The sequence below is a fragment of the Zosterops lateralis genome (genome assembly GCF_965231275.1).
Source record: "Zosterops lateralis genome assembly, chromosome: 30".
Lineage (NCBI taxonomy): Eukaryota > Metazoa > Chordata > Aves > Passeriformes > Zosteropidae > Zosterops > Zosterops lateralis.
Window position 1 is genome coordinate 5762519 of NC_139790.1, and position 17446 is coordinate 5779964.

A 17446-nucleotide genomic window follows, 5' to 3' on the forward strand; every position below is an offset into this window, starting at 1 on the left:
ACTACTTATTACTAATATATATATAGGTAATGATTAAGAAAAACAATCCAGAAATCAATTTAAACCATTAACCAATATTCATTACGAAGTTATCTGGCTGCCGCCGCTTGGGGCGCAGGAAAAGCGCCTGCCCGCGCAGGCGTGGAGCTGCGGGGGCCGCGGCCGCCGCCGGCCGGGAGCGAGTCGCCGTTGCCGCTCCGGCCCCGCTCCGGCTCCATGACGCGGCCGAGCGGCCATGGGCTCGCTGGGCAGCCGTGTACTGTGGCGGAAGGCCGGGCTGCCGCGGGGCGAGGCGGCGGCCGCGGGCAAGGGCGGCAAGAGGAAGCGCGGCGGAGCCGAGGGAACCGGGGACAGCGACAGCGACGGCGAGGCCGAGCGGGAGGAGCGGCTCCCGCACCTCCGGGGCCGCAGGTTTGAGGGCGGTTGGGGGACGGGCACTGGGGCCGCCGGCTCTGAGGGAGCTGGGAGTGCTGAGGAAGCTGCAGGGCCGGGGCCAGGCTAAGGTGGGCAGAGGGGCTGGGGAGATGCAGGGCCGGGCTAGGGCGCAGCTATGAAGGGACACTCGAAGGCCCTGCCCAACCTCCCCTGGGAGCCCGTCGTGCAGGAAGAAGCAGGGGCTGGAGGGGAGAGGGGTGAGGCCTCTCATGAAGCTACTCGGGTCAGGGGGTGGTTCTGGGGCGCTCAGGAAAGGTGCCAGCAGCAGCGGCGGGCACGGTGTCATGGCAGTCGCGCTGGGCTGGGCAGGACGAATCCCCCGAGGGCTTGAAACCGACTGTTGCCGCTGTAATGGGAGAATTTCAAGGAGTGTGTCTCACTGATTGTGGCTTGTTGTTTTGTTTTTACTAGGAAAAAATTGAAAAGCACGTCGAAATATATTTATCAGACACTGTTTTTGAATGGGGAGAACAGTGATATTAAAATTTGTGCTTTGGGAGAGGAGTGGAACTTGCACAAGATTTATTTGTGTCAGGTAAGTGGCTCCTTTCTAACTCCCAGTAGGAACTGTGTTTTTGATAAAAGGATGTTTGAGAACTGTGAAGTATGACTGGAGATTTTTTCTTTTTTCCTGCTTCATATTTAGGACTTTTGCTCTTTTTGTAGATGCAAACAGTTGACCAGCTCCTGTTAGCAATATTGAGAAGCAGAGCTGTAGCTTCATATTTGAAACATGTCTTTGCTTCTCTCTCTTACTGCTTAATTATTTTGTTTAATTTATTTTGTTATTAATCTTGGTGCATCCTCTGTGAAAACAGTACTGACAGTTGTCTTAGATGTCCTGAGAGCATGTTCTTGTTTGCTGAACAAATGGCTGAGACTCCTGTGATAGGAATATTCTTGCAGGGCAAAGGGGTTGCTTCCAGAAGGGATTTTTAAAGCTTGGGGTGCCCCAGCTCAATTTTGCTGTCCACTGGACTTGTGTGCAGGGACCTGCAGGGAAATTGCTGGTTCTGGGTCTCTGTAGGTGTTACGCGATTGTTATGAGCCTTTGCAAGAGGATTCCTTGCAGCTTCCCTGCCTGCTGCAGGAGGAATGTTTTCTCAGGAATTCTAAAAAGGAATAAACCTTAGTGCATACATCCAAAACCAGTGCTGTTTCCACAAACATTTTCTGTTGGGCTTGTGTTCAGGTGTCCTCCTTTGTGTCTGTATTTTGGGAGTGCAGAGGTGCTGTGGGCTTCACTGTCTGTTCGTGTCACTCCTGCTGTGACAGAAACGCGGAGGAGCCATGACTGTGCCCTGAAACACTGAATTCACTCGTGCCCATGTCTTTCTGGGGTTCTGGCCTTGGCAGGGGTTGATATGAAGCCCTCAGGTGCTGTAACTGGACAGGAGGGCACTTGTATGTCAGCTGCAGTGGGAACCAGCGCAGGGGTGGCACTGGGAGGTGCTCTGCACGTGGCTGCAGTTTCTCTGGTGCAACAGGTGACATGAAGAGCAAATTCTGGGGGTTTTTTATGGCTGTTGCTGTGTCAGTGCCCAAATTCCAGAGCAGCTTCAGCAATTACTTGGATGATCCGAGCAATTGAAGTGTTTCGTTGCTTTCTTATAGGAAAAAACCTTTTCTTTTTGGAGTGTGAGAACCTTTTAAAAAGCATAAACTGAAGTCAATAGAGTCCTCTGTGTGAGCCAGAGTGGGAGTAGTGGCACTGAAGGGGCCGTGGGGTGTATGGCAGGAGCAGAGCTGGCAGGCACAGCTCCTACTGCCACTCTGCACTCCAGGGAGAGGACAGGCAGGGCTAAGTTGTGCAGGGTGGGCACAGCACTGCTGTGGCCTCAGGCTGCTGGTGTTTCCTGTCGCTGTGGCTCTGTGGTTGCTTCAGCTCGAGTGAAGCTGCTCCTGAGACCTTAGCGTGGGTTGGTGACTGAAATTGGGTGTGAAATCCCTTCTGTGGATGCAGCTGTTTAGAGGGGTTTGAAAGTTGTGATGTTGTCTGTAGAGGCCTTGTAGGAGTGGTGTTCCTGGGGGCAGGGGGGAGTTAACCATTCTCCTTAGGCAGGTTCTGTTTCAGGACACACTCCTGCATTGCTGTTATGTTACTGTAGGTAAAATAGTGGTGGAGGTTAGTAATAACTCTATGTAAATGAGTCTTAATGCCATTGTGACTCCTCCTCTGCGCCCCTGAGCAGTCTCAGCCTGGCTGTTTCTACTCCCCTGCTCTCGCCAAGCACTGCCTCCAGTCCCATGAAGGACAGTAAGGTGCTGCTCTGCCTGGTCATGGCAGCTCTGAGAAGTGGGGGATATCTTTTTTATGATGCTGTTATAAAAATGATAAATCCTTATGAAACTGGGGAGTTGATCTCTGTGGCAAAGCTGAGGCAGCCTCGTGAGGAGGACAAAGATGAGTGAGGTCCTGGATTTGATAGGAATATGTTGTGGGTTTCAGAGTTAGGGATATGTGTAGGGTACAGAAATGCTGACCTTATCAAATGAAATCAGAATTTAGTTTTGTGTTATTTGCTGTCCTGAGCTGAAATGCTGAGGGAAGAGGTCAGGGAGTGTGGTGCTGTACAAATAGACTTTATTTTTTTGATCTCTCAGGTAAACTTCATTGATAGCATCTCATAATGGGCACATCTGCTGCTGGGAAGGAAAATCAGGAACCCTAGTAGAGCATTATCTTTCCCTTTCTTTGGATGGAATTCTCAAATTCTAGTTTTATGTGCTTTTCACTTAATAATAAAAGGTATATTGCTGTAAATGGTGTGTGTGTGTGTGTGTGTGTGTCTCCTTGGTATGAGGCTACAGCTATGTACAGTAATTTGTATGTCTTGCATGCCTATTTTGTTTTTTTCCCCCCAGTCCCCAAACTGGCATTCCCTAATGCCTGCAGGGTTTGTTGTTTGCCAGTAACCTTAAGGACTTAGTTCTTGGAGTAATTCTGTTCCCACTGGTGATGTGTTTGTGGGAAAAGAGCTTGTGTAGCTTTTCTGGCCTTTTCAAACTCTTTCCTTACTCTAGTTACACACACGTAGCCCAAATTTTCCTGTAGGCATTTTGAGTGTCAGAAACAGCAACTACAATCAGCCCCTTGAGTCTGTCAGAATGTTTTAGCTTGTGAAAGTTCCCTTAGTATATTTTGTTCTACATAAAGGTAAATATTAACCGTGTTTGGTTCCATATGCTGCTTTTGGCAGTCTCAAGTGGGATGAAGTCTCCCAGTTGAGTTATTTTTCTCTCTTCCTTCATACAGTCAGGCTACTTTTCCAGTATGTTCAGTGGTTCTTGGAAAGAATCCAGCATGAATGTCATAGAGCTGGAGATTCCTGACCAAAATATTGATGTAGAAGGTAAGTAAAAGGGAGCCTTTTATTTTAACAAAACCCTGAAAGGAGAGGTTAAGTTAAACCTCGTGATGTTCAGAGAAGGCTCATGAGGTTTAGCTTCTTTTTGTGCACCTCTTTTTCAGCTCTCAGGGGTGCTGAAGAGTTTGCTTAAATTGTGGGAGCTCAGAAATGGATTGGTTACTGCCTCATGTTGTGTTTTCTTTGTGGTCAGTTGCTCTAGATAAGGAGCCAGCACTGAGACCATAGAGAAGGCGTGCAGTGAAGGGGTTTGGTTGTATTTAAGGGTTCTTTACTGCTCCATGCTCAGTGTTGTGTCTCTGTTTGACTCCCATTCCCTTTGCAGCCCTGCAGGTGGCTTTTGGCTCGCTCTACAGAGACGATGTGCTGATCAACCCCAGCCGCGTGGTCGCCCTGCTGGCAGCAGCCTGCATGCTGCAGCTCGTAAGTCAGAAATGCCACTGTTCCTGTCTTTACCTGAAAAGAAACACAGCAGTTCAGAATATCTCATATCTCGTGTTGCTTCGTATGGCAACAGTAATCATCGTGTCCAGGGAGGTTACAGCCTCCGACAGGGAAACAGAGGAGACAAGTCTCTTTTGTTAAGCAGGAGAGTCCATTTTATTTCCCTCCCCCCAGCCCGAGCCGGGGAGGGAAGAGAAGGTGAAAGGAGGGAGGCCGAGAGGCGAGATAGAGAACCCCATCCCCATCTCCCCTTGAGTAGAGGGTCTGGGGCGGGGCAAGGAGAAGGTAAGGGCAGTGACCTGAAGCCAATGCAGACACACCGAGGGGGAAGGAAACACAAGGCCAAGGTCGTTGAGAGGGGCAGAACCGACCAAGCCATTGTGTACAGAGCACATTGAAAGTATCCCCTCAGGCAGGAGGGGTAGCTATGGTCTATCTTGCCAAGGCCAGGCCCTGGGTATTACACTGAGTGGCTGAAGGGACTCCACAATCTCGCCCACGTGGCCTTTTTCACCCAGAGGAATGAATCAGCTTTTCAGGCTAACTGGGGAAAAGCCAAACACCATGCAGTGGGTTTATTGAAAAATGCTGTGACTAAGATTGAAGTGTGAGATTAAGTGATTTGAGAGTGATATGCAAAAGTAGATTAAATAGGTTTTGGAGCTCGTTTGCTCTACCCTGAAGGCATTCACTATCCTTTTGTTTCATGGGAAATATTCTTAGGGAACATCCATGTTTCTGAGGAATGATGGTTTAAATGTTTTGAACAGCATGGCACCAGTCCCACTGCAGCCTGTGGGACTTTGAGGATGGCTCAGGCATGAAAATCTGTATGAACAGCACAGTGTCTGAAATTTCCTGTTGGGAAATGAACACTCAGAACATTTGTGTGGTTTTTCCTCCCTGCAGGATGGCTTAATCCAGCAATGTGGTGAAACAATGAAGGAAACCATCACTGCCCAAACTGTGTGTGGTTATTATAATTCTGCAGGGATGTATGGGCTGGACTCTGTGAAGAAAAAGTAAGAATTACTGTCTCCAAGCTGTTTTGGACATTGCCAGTTAACAGTGATTTTACACACAGTACCATAACAACCAGGTTAATTGCTTTAATATTTTTTTAGAGTAGAACTATAGAACATCAAGGTTGGAAGAGACCTATAAGATCATCCAGTCCAACCATCCAATCAGCACTACCGCTGAAACCTCTAAAAAACATAATCGAGAGCCAGATCCAGACACCTCCAGGGAGGGGTGGTGATTCCATCACATTCCTGGGCAATCTATTCCAATGCCTGACCACCCAAAGAAAGGGGAAAAAATCAAGTACCTAATCTGAATTGACTGAGTCTGTCCAGATCCCTCTGCAGAACCCTTCTGCCCTCCATTACATCCACAATCGTACCCATCTTAGTGTTGTCTGCAAATTTACTGAGGGAGCAGCTGTTGCAGGAATGTTGACATAGAAACAAGCAGAGGTCCTAATTCCTTGCTTTCCATGCAGGTGCCTTGAGTGGCTCTTGAACAATCTGATGACTCACCAAAGTGTTGGACTCTTCAAGGAGCTCAGGTACTGGGGCTGCAGTTCCCTTGCAGGGATGAAGGACAGTCCCTGCCCAAGTCTGGAGCTCACTGCAGATTGCTTTCTGGGCTATTGCTGGTTGCTTGTTTCCTGCCTCCCTTTCTTTTTCTCTTTTCTGTCTCACTGACCTGTTACAATTTTTTCCAGCATAAACCTCATGAAGCAGCTGATCAGCTCCTCCAACCTGTTTGTGCTGCAGGTGGAAATGGATGTGTACACTGCTCTCAAAAAGGTACTTGCCTGGGATTCAATGCAGTGGAACATTTGTGGGATTGACTGAAAGTATTTAATGGAGTAACAGAACTTTTATAGAAATGAATGCACTGTGGAAATGTCTCTGATTAACATACAGATTACTTACCTGAAACCTTCTTCAGCTGACTCACTAGAATTTATTTGTTTTGCCCAGTGGATGTTTCTTCAGCTCGTGCCTTCTTGGAATGGCTCTTTCAAGCAGGTGTTAACCGAAGCTGATGCCTGGTTTGCTGAGCGCAGGAGAGGTAGGAAGCGTTGGCCAGGCCTTGGTTTGGGGTTTGAACATGAGTCACTCCTTAATTTTAATGGCAAAAGTTATTAAAAAAAGTAATAAAATAAAAGCCATTAAATGCCCATAATAACTTTCTCTAATCAATAAGTAAAAAACCCAGTATAAACAAGGTCTGGAAAATATTTAGGGAGGTGACTCATAATGTGTGTGCTGTGTGTTGCAGAGTTTGGAGGTGATGTTGCCTTCCTGGAGTCGGCGCAGGGGAGTGCATTCCTGCCCGTGTTTGCACACCTGAGGCTGCAGTACATCATCAGTGACCTGGCTTCAGCCAGAATCGTGGAGAGAGATGCCCTGCTGCCCTCAGGTGAGTCTGGGCACAGCTGAGGCCTTGCCTTGGTTGCTGGCTTCAGTTTCTTCACCCCAAGAGAGACAGGGAGATGCTGGAGCATGTCCCAAGAAGGACAGAGCGGGGGAAGGGTCTGAAGCATGAGTCTGATGAGGGGCAGCCGAGGGAGGTGCAGAAAAGGAGGCTCAGGGGGAAGCTTCTCACTCTCTACAGCTCCTGACAGGAGGGGGCAGCCGGGGGGGTGGGTCAGGCTTTGTTCCCAGGGAGTAGGGACAGGACAAGAAGAAACAGTCTCATGGGAGGTTCAGGTTGGATATTGGGAAAATTCATTCTGTCATAGAAAGAGTTGTCCAGCTCTGGAACACTACCCAGGGCAGGGGTGGAGTCCCTATCTGTGGGGGGATTTAGCAGCTGTGTGGATGCGGCACCTGGGGACATGGGTTAGTGGTGGCCTTGGCAGTGCTGGGGGAGCAGTTGGACTCATGATCTTAGAGAACTTTCCCAGCCCAAATCATTCCATGGTTCTTCTTGACTGATCACTTTCTGTGTGCTTTCCCCAGCCTGTCCAGCATCTGGTTTGTGGTTGAAGATTCAGCAGAGGCTGAGTATGAAAATTACAGGCATAAAAGCCTGCCACCCATGTAGGTGTCATCAGCATGTGATAAGCAATTCTGCTCATCGGTCAAGTCATCAGAATGCTCTACAATAGATATATAGTACTTTATCAATGTTTAAATGCTCCCAGGGGCCCAGATAAGCGGAAAATCCTTTTTCTTTTGTGAGAATAAAACTTGCTGAGACTCAACTATTTTCTAGCCATTAGTTTCTAAAAAGAGCTCAATGGGTTTGGATAGGATTTGGAATAAAACCCTAAAATTAACATGAAAAGCACAAGATGCCATGAGCTTTTCTTCCCTCTTCTAAAACAAATGTTATTTACTAATAGAGATTTAGGATGATTTGGAGCAGAGAGGATATTCAAGTATTCCACTCTTGTTCATTTGTCTGCATTTTGACTTGTATAAAATACATCTTCCTCCTAGGCCCCAGTGCTTTTTGAAGCCCAGAGAGGGAAATACCATTTCGTATTATTAGAGATTACTAAGGCTAACATCCCAGTATCACTGGAAAATGAAAAACCCCTTCTCATCCTGCTGCTGATGTCTGATAACATTTTGTTATGCATAAAAATCCTAAAAGAACAGGTCTCAGGTTTAATACATGATATTTTACATGCGTAAGTGATGTATGAAGTAAATATAATCCATCTCACTTCAGAGTGTTACTGGTACAGGCTATAGGCTGAGTACAAAGGTTATTACAAAAAATAACTTCAGGTGAATGACTATTTAGATCTTGAATGGCGACACAGGAGAACAGTGAATTTGTATCCCTGTGAAGTGGCTTTGTCAGCATGTCACTAAGATGTTGAAAACCAGAAATTTTCTGGAGCTACACTTCATTTCCTCCTCCTAATGTCTGCTGTTACCACTTACAGTGTGATGGGCAGCCTTTTCATAGTTCTCTTCAGTGGATCAGTGTTGTCTGTTGTCAAACCCTGAAGCCTTTACCTGTGTCTGTCAGAGGAAGAATTGTTCTGAGATTATTGTATCTTTGAGGCTGATTTCCTTGTGCTCATTGAAAAAGAGTGTGAAATTTGTGCATAGCTCACAAGTGTTGGCTCTGCAGAGAGGCAGTCCCTGAGCTGCAATGAGCACCGTGCTGGCTGGGTGGCACTGTGGTGCAGGGAAAAGGGACATCCTGAGTGCAGGAGGATGATCTGCATGTTGGGAAGTGCTTTTAGATTTTGATACTTGCCTGCCCTTGTAATCTGTTCGTGCCAGGGTGTAGCTACAAGCTGTGTTAGATCAGAACTTTTGCTCTTCATTTACAAGGAGGTTGCGATAAATCCTTCCTGGGCTGCACTTTGGAACAGGCTGTTGGCTGCCAGCATTCAGTATTTGAGGGGATGCTTCGTACCTGAGAGGCACAGATAGGGCCATTGCTGGGTAATTTGTGTTCTGCTGGGAGCCTTTTAGATTATTCCAGATGAAATTGTTCTCCAGATGAAAACGAAGTAGAGAAGCAAATCACACTAAGTCATTGAAAGTAGTACTGTGCTTATTTATTTATTTACTTATTTATATACTCTGTGTGTGTATGTCCTGAAGGGGAAAACTGAAATTCTGTGTTAGGAGTTCACAGCAGTCTGATCTTTGTGCAGAAAAGGTGCAAGAGACAGGAATACATAACGTGTCTGTGAGCACAGTGTTTGTTGTTCTGTTTTACTTGGTGGCTTGTGAACATTTCCTCAGCTGTGCTTTCCCTCTTCATAAATCAGCAGATGAACTGCAGCTGAAATGGGAGGTAGGAAATATAGATACGTGCATATACACAAATAGAGAAGATGCTCTCCCTGCTGATACTTTTTTCCTTCCCCTCTAGCACATCCATTCTCTGTTCCTCACTTGTGTAGGTTTCCTTAATTCGTTTTTTATTTTCTGTGGTACTTTGGTTGATTCCCAGTTTGCTCCTATCACAGTCTGTACTTTCACTCTAGGGTCAGTGGGACAAAGGCTGGTTTTAAGTTTTCCATCCATGATCTTTCCCCTCTTCCCTTCTGTCACATTTGCCAGCTTCCTGGTTTGTTTTTGGTCACATTGGCTCTCCCTGTTCTCTCACTCAGACCATTTCCCAGAGCTGGTTCTCATAGGTGACCTTGCCCCCTTGCCCCATTTGTTATCTTGACTAAGAATTTCTTACACCCCATGCTTTTGGGATCCCTTTTGTGTAACTGCCTGACAAACTATTGAGTTTTGTTCTGTTTTATCTCTTAGTTGCAACATTACATTAATACAGCCAATAAAATCTTTGTGTGTTCTCCGAGGAAGACATGGTTTATGCTTATTCTTAGTAGGGTACAATTTCTGTTTGTTTTACCATATTTGTGTTAAGTCACTGTTTTCTTTTATCCCTTGATTGTGTTTTCTTCTTCTTTACCTTACGTAGAATTCCACTGGGGATTCAAAAAACAGCTTCTCCCAAGAGCTTGTTAACAAGCTCCTTGGCTGAATGGAGCTTTGTGTGCTGAGAAAATGTGTGGAGTTGCATCACTTGTGGCAGCAGTGGGTGTTTGAGGAAATGAACATCGTCTGGAGTGACTGCCTGTTAGTTGTGGATGTTTATCCTTCCCCTGTGGTTGGGGCTGGGAGTGGAGAACACAGGGAGTATCAGGGGTTGGGTTGCATAGACTGTGCAGTTTATACGTGTAACTTTATTATTTCAATGTCATTTTATTTCTCTATTTCAATGTATATGAGCATCCCCATTCCCAGCTCCAAAGACAACACCAAGCTTTTTTTTTTTTTTTTAATTTTAGAATGGCTGTCCTCTGTTTACAAACAGCAGTGGTTTGCCATGCTCAGAGCAGAACAAGACAATGATATTGGGTAGGTATATTACAGGCTTTATTTGTTTCTTTAATTAGAAACCTTCCTCTCATAGAAATTCTGACATGAATTACTTTGGAGTTTGCATTAAAAGGAGGGAGGGAAGCATACTTCATTTTTTTGAGGGGATTGGAGGAGCATACTTCAGTGCTTTTAAACTGTTAATCTCTGTGGAGCTCTCTGTTCCCTTAGGCTGGCTGGTCTCCCATCCCTCAAATGGTAGAACTCTGGAAAACTGGTCTGATGGGACCAGAGAGAAATGCTGGGTGGGGGCACGAGTTCTTGTGTTTTCCTTTATGTTGGTTAATGCTTCTCACTAGTACTTCACCTGGAAATCTCTGTTGAGGCTGTGGAAGGGGTAATTTCTGAGTCTTTCATTTTAAGGATACTTTGGCCATCAAACTGTTTCTCTTCCTTCTGCTCGCTCTTGGCCTGCTGCAGTGAGCCAGGTCCCCGATTTAACGCCAAAACCATGGCAAAATGTAGCTGGGGGAGTTGATCCTGCCTTTGTCTTCTCTCTTGGCTTCTAGAGTGTTTTGTGGAGAAAAAGGCCAAGTCAGGCACCTGCAAATGGCCTGTTGCCTCCCCAAACCCAGCAGACTTGAGTTCCTCCTTTGACCTGTAGCAGTGTCAACCAGCGGGTGCCATTGTGGGCAGGGATGTGTTGGGTTGCAACAGGAGCTTCAAAAAAGCCCCAAACTCTGGTCTGAAGAATAGCCAAGACCTTTAAAAGCTGTTCTCTTAAGTAGCAGTCCCTTAGGGAGTGGTGGAGGTAAAGTGCACAGTTGTGGCTCTCACATTCAATTCCTGCAGATGAATTTTGAGTGGCCAGGGCTTGTTTCTGAAGCTGTTCTCTTGGGCTGGCTTTTGCAATGCTTCTGTGGCCGTCTCTGGGAGCAGACAGGTGTCACCTCCTGGCTCATGGGAAAAGAGAGTTCATAGGGAAGTGAGTCATCAGAATTCTGATATAAGATGCTATATTTGCTAATTTTGATGTGTTTTGGTAGCTCAGTGCAGTGGGAGCATTTCAATTGTCAGCCACTGGATAAACATGCTTTTGGAAAAGTGAGTTCCCACAGAGCTGCAGTGAGGATTATGGGCATCATCCAGCTTGGAAAAGAGCAGTTTTAAAATTTAACTACAGCTAAGGATTTCAATGGCCCTTGGAATAGGCAGAGTATTTTTCCACATTTTTGCTTGTCTAGTTTTCTCTTTTGCAGTACGAGTTTATTATTTCTTCTAAGGCAGTGAAAACCAAAAGTCGCAGCCTTAGAAGGGCGCATATGCAACTGTTCCTTTGTGTTAATGCAAATGTTTTGGCCATTTGACCAATGTGTAGCTGCAGGAAAAGAATTCACATTTTATAAGCTTATCATTTATCCTTCTCTGCTACTCTTCCTCTCACACCTCTACTGCCCATGTCAATACCAAACACATTTTCCCTCAGGGGTAAGGAAGCAGACTTAGGAATCAGCAAGGCATGAATCTGAGCTGAAGTAAGGCTCTTTTTCCATATCCCACTTGGTGCAGGGCGTAATTGTACCTGGTTATTCTAACACTGCCAGCATGGAAATGGCACTGCTTGGAAATGTGTGATGTGGTTTGTCATGGTAATTTACAGAGGGGAAGAGAAGAAAATGTTTCCTTTCTATTTTTGAGTTTGCATTTAAAAGGATTAAACATCCACTCTTCAGAATTGTAGAATATTTTAGTGTTAGCAGTGGAGTTTGTGGCTTTGAACTGTAGCTGCTCAGGGTTTACTTGTTGTGTTAAAGTGGATCACTTTTTTTTTAAATTAAACATGTGTTTTGTGGCAGAAGCCAGACAGGTCTTTCGAGTCTGGGACTGGAATCAGTTCTTCTTATAGCAGTCTCTCTGGCAGTGTGTAAGAAGGAAGCAGAATAACTCCACTGTTCACTCTGTGGCAGCTGGTGGAAGTGGTTAAAGCTGAAGTTCTGTGTTATCTGAGGCTGCTCAAGGGATAGAGAGGGGGCTGTTAATGTCAGTCTGAGCATTATGGACAAATGTTTATGAAACTTGTCATTAATTAAACAGAAATAAATCCTTTATCACCATTACTGTGTTTAGGTCAGCCACAGAATCAGTTCAGCTGGAAGATGTGGAAAAGCACACAGGAGGTTCCTGGGTGAATTTGTGGAAGTGTTGTGAGCTTGTATGCATAACCTGTTCTTTGAACATTTCACCTCCCAGGACTGGTTTTTACAGAAACAAGAGAAAAGACCTGGGCTGAATTTATAAAAGCTTCATCTGTGAGTTGCTGTGGAGTGTGAGCAGTAGAAGGAGAACAGATGCTGCATCTCTTCTGGCTTGGAGGGCACTGTTGGGTCTTGTGGATTTGCAATTTAACCTGCAAGGGTTGATGTCACTGGGATTAATAGAGTTCACTGCCAGCCCTTGGCCTGGTGTAACTTGAACACTTTTTAATGATGTCATGGTGTGTGAGGCAAAATGCATAACACGCTTCTGGAAAATCAAGACTGATCTCACTCGTGCTGGCTCTGCAAGGCTGTTTTCTGTGTTGGACTCAGGGGAACTGTTGGGTGAAAGGAGCTGACATTGGTGTGGGATGACATGGATGAGGGCTCTGGTATCTCAGGAGCTCTGAGAGGCTCTGGCACTTCATGAGCACTGAGGGGAAGTGGTTTTTTTTAGCTGAGTTGCATAACCAGCCCCTTGAGAAACCTCGCCCAGTGTCTCGTGGCTGCTGCTTCATAGCACTGTTGTTGTGCAGAGCCCTGCAGCTGTGCCCCAGCACTTGTCTCTGGTTTTACCTAAGAAGTCAGCCTGCTGTGTTTAAAAAAAAATTGGGTTTTTACAAGGCTGGGAGAATGTGTTTCATCGCAACAGCAATTCTTTCATTATCTGGAAAAGTTCTTTCGTAAAAGAAGTCTGCCTAACTGAGGCGTCACAACCTGGTCTGTATTGCAGTTTTGTAGTGTAGGTGGATGTTTATGGGACAATTTGGGATGGAAGAGACTCTGGGAGCTCATCCAGTCACACCTCTGCTTAAAGAAAGGTCAGTTGTGGGTCCCTTCCAGCTCAGGGTATTCCATGATTTTGTGGTCAGAGAAGTTTACTCCAGTCTGTTCATCTTCCCCACATTAAGGTATCATACAAAACTGTTGAAGTGTCCTTAAAGATGCTGGTTTGGGGTTTTTTTTCAGGCCTCAAGAAATCAATAAAGAGGAACTGGAAGGAAACAGCATGAGGTGTGGTCGCAAACTGGCCAAAGATGGTGATGTAAGTATGGCATGTGGCAAACTGCAGAGCTGGCATGGCTGAGACAAGTCAGGCATTTCCAAATCATGTAGGTCCTCATTGTCAAACTGCATCCAAATGATGTGTAGAAAGATAGCATTTTTTTATCCCCAGAGGTATGGAAACAATTATCTCTACAAGGAGCAGGGAACTGGTGTTTCACTGTGCTCATGTGCTGTGAGACTGGGAAAACTGTTAGTCCAGACAGTTAAATAGAGCTCTGATGACTGGTGTCTTTTTAGGTGGAAAAGGAAGTTCTCTAGATAAAATGTGTAACATTCAGAGCCAGGGCCTTCTGTGTCTTTAGGTAACAGGTGAAATAAAGAGAAAACATTAATTTTTCCCATTGAAGTCACATAACCCAAGGCTGTTGACTTTGAAGAGTGCTTGACGACTTGAAAAGTGCTTTGGGCCTGGCTGGGGCTCACAGATCAGCCCTATTACCCAGTGCTGAATATTTGATACCTACTGGTGTGACATGTGTCACACACAGCTGACACTCAGCTGCTGTCACACAGTCCTCTGGTACAGGTTGTCCCCACTGAGTTCTCTGTTCCAACCAGGTGCTGGCAGGGATACCTGAACCCCCAGTGTAGCCCAAAACCCCATTCCCAGGACTGACCCTTCAGAGCTGGTGTGGCACTCCCACTCCATGTCACAGCCCATCCTTGGGCCATGTCCCCTTTGTGTCCCCTCTGTCCTGCAGTACTGCTGGCGCTGGACTGGCTTCAACTTTGGCCTGGACCTGCTGGTGACCTACACCAACCGCTACATCATCTTCAAGCGCAACACACTGAACCAGCCGTGCAGCGGCTCCGTCAGCCTGCAGCCGCGCCGCAGCATCGCCTTCAGGTGCCAGCCTAGGGGGCCTGGGGATGCCCTCAGTGCTGCCAGCCCTGCTGGCATTAGGTGTTGTTGCCACCGAGTCAGTGACATTAAAAAATGTTACCATCTTCTCAGGAGAAACTTCTTGTGCTGAAAAAATACTGGAGACTGAAGTGATTTCACTGTTGTTTCCCCAGGTTACGCCTGGCCTCGTTCGATGGCAGTGGGAAGATGATTTGCAGCAGGACAACGGGCTATCAGATCCTGACGCTGGAGAAGGACCAGGTGTGTCTGTGTGCTTTTGAGCTGTTGAACTTGAATGGTGGAGTTCAAGGCATTAAAAAAATGCTAAGTCACCAATGCTTTTGAAAGGGAGTTGCTGTTCTTGTTGTCATTGCTTATGTGGAATCTCAGGCAATCCTGTCAGAGGTAGTGGGTAATTAAGCTAATTTTTGAAGTGGATTTAGAGTAGGGCAATGTGATTTTCATTAGTGTTGTTGATAACATGAAATTAGTTCCCATATTAATGAAACTAGTGCCTGTGGTGATGGTGTCTGCTCCCAGTGTCATGTTCGGTTGCTCTCCCAGCCTTCCTGTACTGCTTACATCACCCCTCTGCACAATCTGTCTATCAGACTCCTCATTTAGAGGCAGATTCAGAATTTGAAGACTCTCGTAAGCTGAGGAGTTAAAAGAAGGTCTACATGTTGTTTAAGGGTCGGATTTATTACTCTATTAAATAAATTGATGAAAGCCCCAGAGAGGAGTGGTTTTCTTAGAGGAAGTGCCCTTTTCCACCCATTGCTCACAGCAGGATTTAGTGAGGCATGCGTGGGACTTGTTAATCAAGTTTCTCAAATCCTGGCCAGCAGTGATACAAAGGTGGTGAGAACACAGAAAAGCTTTCTTTGTCCATGCCATCCTCACTGGAGGGTGAAGTTTCCATTTTGAAGTTTGAATTGTTTTGTATCCTCATGAGGTTGAAATTTCAATTTTGCTACCCCAAAAGCGGTTCCTAGAGTGAAACCAAAAAAAATTCCCTGAAATTTGCTTTCAAGTATAAACTGTTGTGGAATGCCTGAAAACTGAAAATTGTCTCTTTCTCCCAAGCATGTTGAAGGGGAAATTTGCTGCAGCATTTCTTGTGGCTGTTCCCTGTGCTGCAGAGCTGGGAGCTCTGGGGTGAGAGCTGTGGGCAGGCTGAGAATGTGTTAGTGTTATAAACTTGAGGTGAAGGTGAACTGTCTTTGCTTTATTTTTTTATATTCTGATTTTAATCTGTGGTCACTAAGATGTGCAGAATGACTTTTGTGTCAGTGTTGCGCTTTCTGATGCCCCCTCAACCACGCAAATGTCCTGTGTGTGCTCCAGGAGCAGATCGTGATGAATTTGGACAGCAGACTCCTGATGTTCCCCCTCTACATCTGCTGCAACTTCCTGTACACATCACCAGAGAAGAGGGCAGACAACGAGGCCCATCTGGATAATTTGGAAGCCTGAGACCTCCCTAGGGTCTGCGGCAGCCCCTCTCCCACCCTGGATGCTGCTCCAAAGTTTGGACAGGCAGGCCTTACACTGTAGCAACAGCCCTGGCCTTAGTGCTCTCCTATGCAGCTCTGAAAAGATCAGATATTAGGTAGGCCGAAACTAGTTACACTTCTTAATTTTTTAAATTTTATTTCTGTTCTGCATTGTCAGGTGATAGTCATTCCATGTTTGAGAAGGGTTACACTTGGGCATTTCTGGGTGAAAATTGAGCCAAATTGGAAATAGGGAATTTGTGTAGATCACAGCTTAGGAAATTACCTGTTGGACTCTGAGCACACATTGCAGGTTGTGTGGGTTTTGTTAGTGTGGATTTTGGTTGTATTATTTGTTGGGTTTTTAAATAACTGATCTGTAAATACCAGATCCATATTTTGCTTTTTTCCTGATCCTTTTCCATTAGGGCCAAATAATCTCTGTAAATTAGAGGCCTCTGTATTTAAGCCTTTTAAATACAGAGGCTTAAACCTGCTGGATTTAAGCCTTTTTTGTAGCTCATACACACAACATTTCATTCTTGGTCTTGTTCTAACACTGCAGCCAATAATTCTGTCTTTTAGCAGGTTAATTTACTAATAAGCATGTTCATTAATGAATTATTTTTTCCATGTACAGCAAACACTCCAATGTCTTCACCATCACTTGAGTCCTGTCAGCACAGCTCTCAGCTGGAGTTCTGAGTGCTGACTCTACTCACACAAACCAAATACCAGTTTCTAAAAATTTTCTGTGGCTTGTTTTAGCTGTTACCTTGGGAATACATCCCATGTTAGCTCAGGAACTTGTGACTTTTGAGTGCCTTTTGAGTAGTATGTGTAACACCAACTTCACATCAGTTCAGCAAGGTCACAGGATCCAAAGGCAGAGCTGGGAACAAGAGATTCCTCTCCACTTGGTTTGATGGATGAGTCGTGTCATGGTACAGTCTGTTCAGTCTTTGTTGGGTTTTATGTTTGTCTCTTAAAATTTTGAATTCTTACAGCAGGATTTTTTGATTCAAAATTTTTGCCTCTTTAGCCTATTTTTTTAATGTCAGAAAACTATAAACCCACTTGTACTTTATAACAAGGATAAAAATGCATTGGGCAAGATAGAAAAACATGGTAATGTGTCAATAAATGATTTCAAGTGGAATACTTGCCCATGTCTGTCCTTTCCTGCTGGGAATAGCTTTTTGGGTTGGATTCACCATGTGGATTCAGCACCTCCATGTGATCTTGTGTTGTGTCACAGCTTTGGCAGAAGCATTTTCAAGTGTTCAGCTGCTATGGCACAGAATTTATTTATCAAATTAAATCTATTTAGATACTTACCTCTGGTTTTAATTAGAAGTACCTACTCCTTAAAATTGATTCAGTGGAAATTGAAAGCAACAGGGGCTGCTGGTTAATGGCAGAGGGAGTAGGTACCTTAAATCCAGGTGGCTTTTTGCAGCATATCAAAGTCTGAGCTGGGGGTGGGTTGAGCCTTGCAGGGCTTTGCACCCCTGCCAGGGCCTGATCCTGCTCTGCCCTCTGGGTACCAGGGCTCCCCCCCTGCTGGAACCCACCCAGTATCACCAGGATGTGTGATGTGGAGCAAGAAACTCACGTTGCTATTTTTTTTTTTTCCATGCAACAACTCCTTCCCTTGATCCCTGGGTGTCCTGGGTCTCCCTGTGCCCTCCTGGCCATGGGGGCACTGTCA

The 17446-nt window shown here is 45.5% G+C and overlaps 1 protein-coding gene across 1 annotated transcript; it reads left to right on the top strand.

Annotated features, from left to right (window-relative positions):
- Positions 1–186: 186 nt before the first annotated feature.
- Positions 187–16894, top strand: GMCL1 (germ cell-less 1, spermatogenesis associated). Its single transcript, XM_083880499.1, has 14 exons — positions 187–411; positions 847–970; positions 3692–3788; positions 4129–4226; positions 5157–5269; positions 5752–5817; positions 5977–6061; positions 6239–6329; positions 6540–6680; positions 10042–10111; positions 13297–13372; positions 14097–14242; positions 14413–14500; positions 15587–16894. Exons 1-14 carry the CDS (start codon positions 236–238, stop codon positions 15713–15715), a joined length of 1500 nt encoding a protein of 499 aa, XP_083736625.1. The 5' UTR covers positions 187–235; the 3' UTR covers positions 15716–16894.
- The last annotated feature ends 552 nt before the right edge of the window (positions 16895–17446 follow it).

Bases quoted from the DNA above. Each gene is read 5' to 3' on its own strand.
- GMCL1 (XM_083880499.1), top strand. From the start codon at position 236: ATGGGCTCGCTGGGCAGCCGTGTACTGTGGCGGAAGGCCGGGCTGCCG. The intron at 14,243-14,412 runs GTGCCAGCCTAG...TTGTTTCCCCAG, and splicing joins CGCCGCAGCATCGCCTTCAG to GTTACGCCTGGCCTCGTTCG. The intron at 14,501-15,586 runs GTGTGTCTGTGT...TGTGTGCTCCAG, and splicing joins TGACGCTGGAGAAGGACCAG to GAGCAGATCGTGATGAATTT.